We start from the raw sequence: 10,408 nt of genomic DNA on the forward strand, positions 1-10,408 counted from the left end.
GTGTCTTTGAGTCTGTCAACAGGAATAAGTAATTGCATGTGAGGTAATACGAAGCTTAATTGCTAATACAATTTTTTATATTCTTCAAATTTCATGTGTACTACAGCATTAGGTTTATTTGTTTCTCAGTAGTTGTGAACTTAAGCATTTGTAACTGAATCGTAGTAAACGATCATTCAGATCAGTAGGAACTGGAACATTAAACCTGTTGACGACTTGGTTCACTTACTTATCTTCTACCCGTTCTGGTGCCTTAGTACATCTATATTTGTTTCATGGGCAAATGTTTAGCATACAAGCATAAGTGAAAATAGTCATCCAGGTAACGGCCCTAAGTTCTTCCTACAAATTGCCCTTAAATTTACAAATTTTCGCAAAATGACTTGTATACTTCTGAAGCTACTTAGGATGTATAAAATCGCAGTTCTTAGGATGTATAAAATCGCAGTCTAAGAGCATGGGTATTTGATAGATATGTCTTTTCATATCTGCACAGGATGATGACGATGATGACTGGTTTCCGCTGGACATTCGTGAAGCATTTGTGGAGCTGAGGAAACGGAAAGTATTTGATGTATCCGATATGTATACAATCACTGATGCTTGGGGTTGGACATGGGAAAAAGAAATCAAGAACAAAGCTCCTCGAAGATGGTCACAGGAGTGGGAAGTTGAATTGGGGGTTAAAGTGATGACAAAAGTATGTTATGGCATCCTTTTTAATCTCCTCATTATTTTCTGAATGTTACATGCAGTCTTTCCTCAATCTACAAGTAATCTCTTGCTAAATAGTATGCTTGTAGGCTGAATTTCTATGTAAGTATATACCTTGACAGATTTTGGAGGATCCATGAAACTATGTATATTGTTCGGCAAGTATAGCTAAATTCCCCTGGTTGTCTTACAGACTCAGTAATTAATAGCTCTTTGCTCTGTGATTCTTCATAGTTCTATGCTAATTGTTGATATTGCATTGTGTTTAGGAGAAAAAAGAAATGGTGGCATTGCATTGTTTGCTTTTACCGTCCACCTTAATCTTCTTATTTGAATAAACAAAACAAAAAAATCTAGAACACCCAACATATTTCACATGAATAATCCCTACATTTAACACTTGCTTTTCCATATTTTTCATTTTTCCAAGTCCTGCTTCTTCCTGGAAACTCAGGGGTGGTCTTTATGGATTAGAACTTGGTATGATTGTTGACCAACTTCTTGATGGCTGGCTCTCATCCTTTGTTTATGAAGGAGACGGAAGGAATCCAACATTGAATTTTTGGTTGAATAAAGTTGCATGATTGCCAAGATTTTCCTGCATAATCCATCATTAGGATGTTATAGTCTTATATGGAGGAATCGCTAGCTGCCAAGGATGCTCAAAACTTACCTTCATGTTCTTTGTTTCCTGTAACATTTTTACTAGTCGTTGCTGCAAGTAATGAAATCACTAGTGATTCCAAGCAATGGTAAAATCATGACTGGATCTTAATGTTGTTACAACTTTCTTGGTTCATCCTTCAGGAGTTTTTGGTTCTTCTTTCTAGCATCTTCTGTAACCCTTTAGGCGTTACAGTTATGCTTTTCTAGATTTCTTGAAATATCAAGTCTATAGGGGTTCTGGAATAAAGATTCTCTATGTATACATGAGTTTTTGTTGGAATGAAGCTTAGGGTTTTGACAACTTTGTTTTCTAATATTGTTGTTCTATTCTGGGGTGCTATCCTGTTTCCTGTCCTTATAGCTAGTGAACTTGGCTTCATGTATGGATGCTTCTGTTTTCCAGTTGTGAACTATAAATATTTCTATCACAGGTAATAGAATTGGGTGGGACACCAACAATTGGGGATTGCGCTATGATACTGCGGGCTGCAGTACGAGCTCCTGTGCCTTCTGCTTTCTTGAAAATTTTGCAGACAACACATAGTCTTGGTTATGTATTTGGAAGGTAAGTTTGGTTTTACCCGAAATACTTCCTTCTTTATGAATAATCTTTTTCGTGCTACATGAATCAGACTTGCAACAAACAAATAAATAATATAACATCACAAAAAGGTTTACACAAAGATTGGCTAAACATGTAGAGTTCAAGCTGAGATTGCGTCTACTCTGTACCGGTTCACTTCCAACAACTCTCTCTGCTTTGCTGTGTTTTCCATAATTTATCTTGTATATCGTTATCATGGTCTTCTCTAAAAGCTATGTTGCTCGGACTCGTCAAAAATGTCTAACGGGTGCATTTCGGATTCGCCAAAGTAGTGTATTTTTGTAGAATCAGACACGGGTGCGGCATCGAAAGTGAAGAGTCCATGCAGCTAAAAGTTTAACAAATTGATTAGATTGATTGTTGATCTTAACCCATTCATTGCAGCCCTTTGTATGACGAAATCATCATATTATGTCTTGATCTTGGGGAGCTTGATGCTGCAATTGCCATAGTAGCAGATTTAGAGACTAGCGGAATCAAGGTCCCGGATGAAACCCTTGATAGAGTAATTTCTGCCAGGCAGAATATTGATACTCCTGTTAATGGTTCGCAATAGAATCTGTGTTTTGTAATTTTACTTGTAGGTTTGGAGGAATTTAGAATAGCATACCATAAATTTTGTAGCATATAGTCTAAAACAAACACGCGCAGAATGGAGAATTAGTTGTAAGCAGAAAAAGATTTGTTTTATATTTGGGTGTTGCTTCCAACTCCTTGTCATTGGTGTTTTAAAGAGCAGCAGGTGTTCCTGGAGGTGTAAAAAGTTGAAATTCACATCCGTGGTACTTGAGTAGTAGTTGTATATGTAAACAATTTTTTGAACTGTTGTGATCTGGCTGATTAGATTGCTATATGAAACTAAAATTAATCGACTCAGTTTTTTGGCACATTTTCTCCGTTTATATTAAGCAATCGCCAACACTATTACAAGGAATCTAAAGCAGAAACGGAAATTGATAGAATCTAATGAACCTCCATTGATTACTGAGACCTGTAGACTGTAGTATAGAAGAAGCTAGATTCAGAATAGGAAGATGAGGAGGAGAGAGCAGAGAAAAGATGAGAGGAGGGAAAAGCACCAATTCAATTCGTTAATTCCCTCCACAATAGTTCACTGTGTTTATATTTAAGTGGACTGTCCGTGCCATTGTTATGATCTCAATAGGGATCTAAAGTAAATCGCAACTATTAGACACAAGAATATTTTGGGAATTTTTTGCTTTTCTCATAAATGGAAAAATGGACAATGAAACTCGATTACTAGGAAATGGAAACTACAATTAATGGAAACTAACTAAATGATTCACCATAGCCACGATAACCTGTAGCATTAGATGATGAAAGAATTTAGAAGGAGATCGAAGAGAGGAGAAAGTTAGATTTTAGATGACGATAGAAGTGAATTGGGAGGGAAAAGAATAACACGAGGGAGAAATTGATTTACTAGATTCCCATTCAGCCCTTCTCTCTCCTGAAGTATATATAACCACCTTGCCAGTGGCATCATCATGACCCTTGCGATTCTTTTAAACTTGAGTAATCTCGATCCTTTATTCTCAATATCGTGCATATTTATTCTCGACTTCGAATCCAACAACTAACATCTGATCGACTATTATTGAGATCATAACATACCCTTCTCCTCTAAAAGATACTTGTCCTCAAGTATCAAAATCAATACGTAAAATTTTTGAAGTCATTTCAAAATACAAAATTGAGGCGGCCAGGATCAAAAGGAAATTGCTAACATTGTTCTCGAAGATGAGCACACCTAAGTTGATTATCTCTGAATATATCTTGTGGCAAGGAGGATCGATTATATGTGTACCAGATAAAAACTTTTCTTCATTCCATAATGGCTATCTCAGCAGGAAAGTACATCTGTTGTTGACACGAATGTACCTCTCTATTCAACTCTATAATCACTTGGTGTAGAAACATTAAAGTCTTTTTAGAATCATACAAGCGACAAATTTTTCATGAATTCGCTCCCTTTCTCCAAGCCAATCAATACACCACCTGGATCAAAAGTGAATTGTGAATCAATTGCCACTTCGCTGACCTTTACAGCTCCGCCCCTTAGACTAGCAAAACTTGTGATGTTCGACAGAAAAATATGTAGTCCAACAGCAACCCAGATTGCTGTAACCAAGCTCCTTGCAAATTCTATTAAACCAACTGTTCCGAGACCAAAAATTCCTATTTTGACTCGACTGTTGGTTGACCAGTTCACTAACAACTCTGGTAGAGTACCTTGGAATCATATAACTTGGCCATTTGCAAGTCTACCATAGAAGTTAAGACAACTAGAACACATTATCCTACAGATGCTGCAGTCCAACAGACACCTCACTTTACATAGCTTGCAAACAAGTTGATAAACAACCTTTTCCACAACAGTATGATACTTTAGAATGGTGCCACTCGGATCAAATGGCAATGGGAAGAGACTATGCATCATAAGAACTCTCCTTGTCTTTGGAGCACTCAGCTTCATACCGAACCATGTAGTATAACTCCCATTTCCATACACACCACAACTCCTATTTAATGCCATAGAATAGAATTTTTCCTCCCCATCAACAAATATAACAAATAACACTTTAGATAAAATCATCACATCATCCATCATTTTGTTGCTTAAGCAATATACCTGAATTAGTACTCTCAGAGCAATAACAATAGGCAAAGGCTCCATGTATTATCCAAAGGGTATTGGTATGTTATCTATATTCCTTTCGAGTATTTCTTGAAACAAGACACATAGAACACAATTGGTATAATAAAGGAAAACAATACCCACATCTTCATATTCTACCCACTTCTCTACTAGATCTGATTTTGTATCGGGGTCTCTGAGGCTAATATCAACAAGATACAGTAGCTTTGGGGTCCAATTAACCACAACACTGAAAATTTGTCCATGAACTTGTCACGACCCGATTCCTCAGGCCATGATGGCACCTACCATAAACCACCAGTAGGCAAGCCAACGCATAGTCCGGAACGGCTAGTAATGGACTACTCAATAATATAAGGAAAAAATGTGGAATATATGGATTAAAGATATTCAATACATAGAAGAATCTCAAAACCCGGTGGTATTAATATAAGAGCTTCTAATATCATAAAAGTACAAAAATGATATATCAAGAATTATACAATGGTACAACTTGTCTTCGAATACAACTTAGAGACTAGTCTAATACATAAAGAGAGATAAGTAATACTCTGAATGTCAGGAGCTCACTCTAAGTCTCCAAACTAGGGCTGGTCCGCACGATGCACACATCAACGGCGATAACCCGTACTATGATTTGCAGGCTGCAGAAGTGTAGTATGAGTACCAAATGAATAGTACTCAGTAGGCAACTGCCAACTGAGCTCCAAAGATAAAGCAGATGTACACAACATATAAACAGAATGAAAACTACATCCAAGAGTCCATAAATCATATAATAAGTCAATGAGAGTAATGAGGGAAAATTATCATATTTATCTCCAAGCGTCTAACTTAATAAGACTAAGGAAGTATTAGGGTGAACTATCTTATTCCATCTACATTCAACATACGTCAATGCTATACCATATATCCCATGTCAATATACGAATAAAGAGCGAAAGAAAGATATATAGTAATATACAAGGCGAAGTAAAGACTATAAAATGAACAACAAAGGAAGGGATATACTGTAGTACCATAGCTTCATATAGCTAGATATATATAGGTATATGTAGATATAAACATGAGGTCATCTCAACGCATAACCTATATCCTCATATTCTCATTTTGGGACCTTATTATAATACTATCATGATTTAAATACTATCATACTCGGGGATTCTAATCCACATGGCTAGATATGAAATACTCATGCATAATAATGCAATCATAAGATAAGAGAGGCCAAAGACATACCTTAAATCTCAATACCGGATCAATGACCAATCTGTCATAGCTAGCCGTAATAATGATCATAATAATGATAATAAAAATATCAATAACAACGTTAATAACAGGCTACTCCGGACAACCAAATACCTAGACGATCCTATGCGTACCCCGACCGCCCCAGGCTCAGAAGGTTCATTCAACATACAACAACACAAGACATATCCTTCACCTATATCTATGCAACCGTCTCACACCGATAGATAAATATAGGTGCATACTGGTGATAGGCGATGCACATGCAGGAATGAATGCAAAGTATACCATCAATGTCACAACTCATAATAACCGTCCTCATCAGGACCATTATCATCGTAATTAACCTCCGACCTTGTCGGGAATCAATATCATCTCAATAGTATCCTTCGGACTCGAACCGAGTATCAATATCATTATAATATCCTCCGGCCTTGTCGGGTATCAATATTATCTCAATAATATTCTCCGGACTCGAATCGGGTATCAATATCATCATAATATCCTCCGGCCTTGCCGGGTATCAATATGTCAGCACAATATCCTCCGGCCTTGTCGGGTATCAATATATCATCGTAACTATCAACACATAAATATAGGCATATAGTATGTGCACAGATGCAAGCTGATATACTCATAACCATAAAGATATCTATCTTGTCAATACACGCCAACTACTCGTTATTAGCTAACCAACGCTTATTAATATTAAACCGCTACTTCGCTATTCATCACATGACAATAATCACCATTTATTCACTATTCATTATTATTAACTAATTATCATATATTCGATAATCATCATTAGCCAACAAATTATCAATTACCATCTAAGCATCTTTTATTAACTAACATCAACCATTAACTAACTATCGTTTACCATCTAATCTTTATTATTCAACTAGTCCTCATTATTAGCTAGTCAACATTATTAACTCGGTATTTTTTCATTAGGCATCGTTTTTAACTAGGAGCCATTATCACTAACTTCCTTTATCATCTGGCAATATTAAGCCACATTGTCCTTACTTAACAACTAATTGGCATCACAACTTTGTTATCGATAGCAACTAATTATTATCATAGATAAACCCATTTTCATTGCCACGTATCGACTCTAATCGTTAGCTATCATATTTCAACTAAGCAAGGTTCATTAACTAGTACGTTAGATTTCTAGCCATCAAGTACTATAGCCACCTAAAAGACATCTAGCTACAACTTAGCTTAACCCTTAATTAGGAAGAACAGTCATAAGACCGTATCGCAACTAAAATCACATCAATTATCGATATAATAATTATGAGTGTACCAAATCTATGAATACCATCACCAGTATTTAATCAGTTGAATAATAAGCATCATACCGCATCTTCCTCTGTCCCATACCGGAGAGATGCATATACAAGCACATACATATTCAGATTCATAAACTATAATCACATCACTTATGATGACAAACACTTCTCGGATATTCAATCAATGTCATAACGCGGCCCTTCACCCATTAATTTATCTAGAATAATCACAACATCATAATCATAGCCTTAGGCCCATGCACGTATCCGGGACTCATATCAATAATCATATTTATAAGTCGTAGCATACCTCTAATCATCTTACATATAGGAGGCATACTATCAATAAATATGTTATCATCTCTCATACAAGAGGCATCTCATATCTAGGAGGCATAATATAGATAGACATATATTATCTATAGGATATCATATATCTATAGGTCATACGTCAAGAGAACGAGGGATTAAGTGGCTGAAGTGACCACGACCGCGGTCAAGAGACCGCGATTGCAGACACGCGAATGGCCGCAATCGTGCTTGGGACCACGATCGCAGTAACTGAGAGCAGTTCTTCTCCCCTTCTTTCCATATCACTTCTCTAGGTCAATTTACATATCTAAGAGGAAATAAGGTCTCTATAGGCCACATAACATATCTAGGAGGAATATTATCTCTAAATTCCCAATATCATTTCCACAAGTAGTATCATAACCATAACTGGAAAGCCACAATCCGGAAACATCAATACAAGTTACCAAGTTATGAAGTAACCATATTCTATGGTTTGCTAGCCTTATCTATGTCTACATCCGCAACTAAGTCCACCAGACTTAACATAAGTTTAGGCCTAAGTGGGCCGAATGATCCCACTTCTAATCCACAATTTCCATAATTAGGCATACTATGCCCCAAACTAGGCTAAGGTATCTAATTCATCTTATAGATGTCAAGCAATCCATATTTAAGCCTAAGATAGTAACTTCAACTAGAAACAAGGATACTCAAGTCAACTCTACCAAACTTACGGTTCCAAACTACCACACTAGCCCAATAAGGCTAAATATACAAATCATGCTTCAAATACTAAAACCATAGTCCAAGGATAGAATTATATCATATCTATGCTATAAATTTATCCAAACTAGGGAGAAGGCAATAGGATTCCATAAGTGTATTAAGTAATTCAACCTACTGGTCAAAACCCCCATCTAATCCCCAAACTTATATGTATATTCAATAATAAGTCATTCTATAAAAAAACTAATCTTAACATTCACATTCACACGCAATATATATCATACATTATCCATGAAGAAAAGTAGACAAAAGCCTACCTCAAAGCCAAACCGTAAAATCCCAAATCATGCATCATATGCTCGTCTTCACTTTACAATCCTTAAAATGCCATCACACTAACAAAATCATAACCTACTCATAAATACGAGTCTAATGATACCCATATTGTACTATTGTGCTTCGGGTTCAAAAATGACACCAAAACCCTAAGTGGGTCCCACATACGGAAAATGAGTTTCCGAGACCAACCCAATGTTCACACATGAATAAGGAATCGTAACCCTTAAAGAATGGGTGAAAACTAAGCATGCTTTGGGCTAAAATCAAGCCCTAGTTAAATTGGGATTTTGGGTCCAAACTATGAAATTTAAGCATGAATTCAAGGGATTCTTACCTTAATTTTGAAGATAATCACAATACAAGATGATATTTAAGCTCCCAAGTCAGCCCCCATGACCAATTTTGAGTTAATACACTTATTTTGGGGTTTCTAGGTCTAAATGGTGAAGGACAAATGGTCTAAATGGTTCTTGGGACCTTATATAGCCCCTACCAGTTCTTTGGTTTCGCTATCGCGATCAAACGAGCCTCGATCGCTCTCCCGCGATCGCGGTTGCACCAAATGACATCTAACTCATTTTTGAGTTTTTGACCCTCCGAACTCATCCTGAATCCAAATAATATGATTTAATAGTGAAGTTTGAGTGTAAACAACATTTCAAATCCATTAGAATCATCAAAACTTTCATTGGAGATTGTTTAGGCAAAAAGAGGCCCGAAATAAGTTTGGGAGTCTTGGGATTTGAACTTAAGAAAAAAGAGGGGTCCACACCTAAACTTTCATTGTTTTTCATAAATTCCGCTCAATAGCCCGAAATAAGTTCGGGAGCCTTAGGACCTGAACTAAGGGTCTTCCTAGACTAAAATCAACATTCAAGGAATGATGGAGAAGTTGAATTTCCAATTGGAGATCATTTCGACCAAATGTGGATCCACACCCATTCTTTCTATTTTTCAACTTTTTGATCAATAGGTTGAAATGAGCTCGGGTGCATTGGGACTCGAACCAAAGGTTTACCCAGACTAATATTGATATTTTGGATCTGGTGGCGAAGTCAGAATTTGAATCCGAGATCGTTTCGCTGAGGTTTTTACTCGGTGATCATTTGGAACAAGTGAAGACTTCTAAACAAGGAATTTGCTCTAAAAACCAAACAAACTGTCCGATAACCGAACCGTTGGTCCCAGCAAGTTATAAATGACTTGGGGCAGCTATGGAGAAGCTCAAACGGCGAAGATAAGCGTAAATATGGAAAATGACCTAAAGGATCATTACAATTTCCACTACTAAAAGGACTTTCGTCCTCGAAAGTCACGGATAGAAAGAATCTCAAAAGCTTAAAAGGATGAGGTATTGGGCCCGCATGCTCTAAGCATGACTTCCTAGGTAACCTCAACGGAGAGAAAACACTTGCAAGGGATTCCGCCATCGGTATCCCTTTTTCAACCAGCACTCTCATTTTACTTTCAAAATAGCCAACTCAACTTAACCACTAACTAGCCTTCATCTAAACTGAAAAGGCTGATGCACGTACATCTGAATCACACATACTAATACCATCTATATATCCATATAAATCAACAAAGGCTCATCTAAGCCAAAAGCAAACCAAGAGATAAGTCATTAAACTAACTCCAAACCCAAAAATAACCTTTCTTAACCATTCTACACATGCTATCAACTCTAAACCAGGATGAAAATCACCTAAGTCTTGCCCACTCTATCTCATCATGGAGAAATCAAAGAACTAAAGTTGATCCGCTGAAAGTCCATTAGACAAACATGAGAATAGCTCATAAGGCATTATTTGGGCATACAAATGGAGATAATCAAGGAAT

At 36.8% G+C, this 10,408-nt stretch overlaps 1 protein-coding gene across 2 annotated transcripts in view; it reads left to right on the top strand.

Moving 5' to 3' along the window:
• Positions 1-2,860, top strand: part of LOC107850460 — a 60,327-nt gene extending 57,467 nt beyond the window's left edge. For both annotated transcript variants that reach the window (XM_047401860.1, XM_016694992.2), the window contains 3 exons: positions 497-700; positions 1,812-1,945; positions 2,369-2,860. In XM_047401860.1, coding sequence (XP_047257816.1) covers positions 497-700; positions 1,812-1,945; positions 2,369-2,540 — 510 coding nt within the window. In that variant the 3' untranslated portion in view covers positions 2,541-2,860. The remainder of the gene's footprint in view (positions 1-496; positions 701-1,811; positions 1,946-2,368) is intronic.
• The last annotated feature ends 7,548 nt before the right edge of the window (positions 2,861-10,408 follow it).

This window comes from Capsicum annuum, chromosome 12 (genome assembly GCF_002878395.1).
Source record: "Capsicum annuum cultivar UCD-10X-F1 chromosome 12, UCD10Xv1.1, whole genome shotgun sequence".
Lineage (NCBI taxonomy): Eukaryota > Viridiplantae > Streptophyta > Magnoliopsida > Solanales > Solanaceae > Capsicum > Capsicum annuum.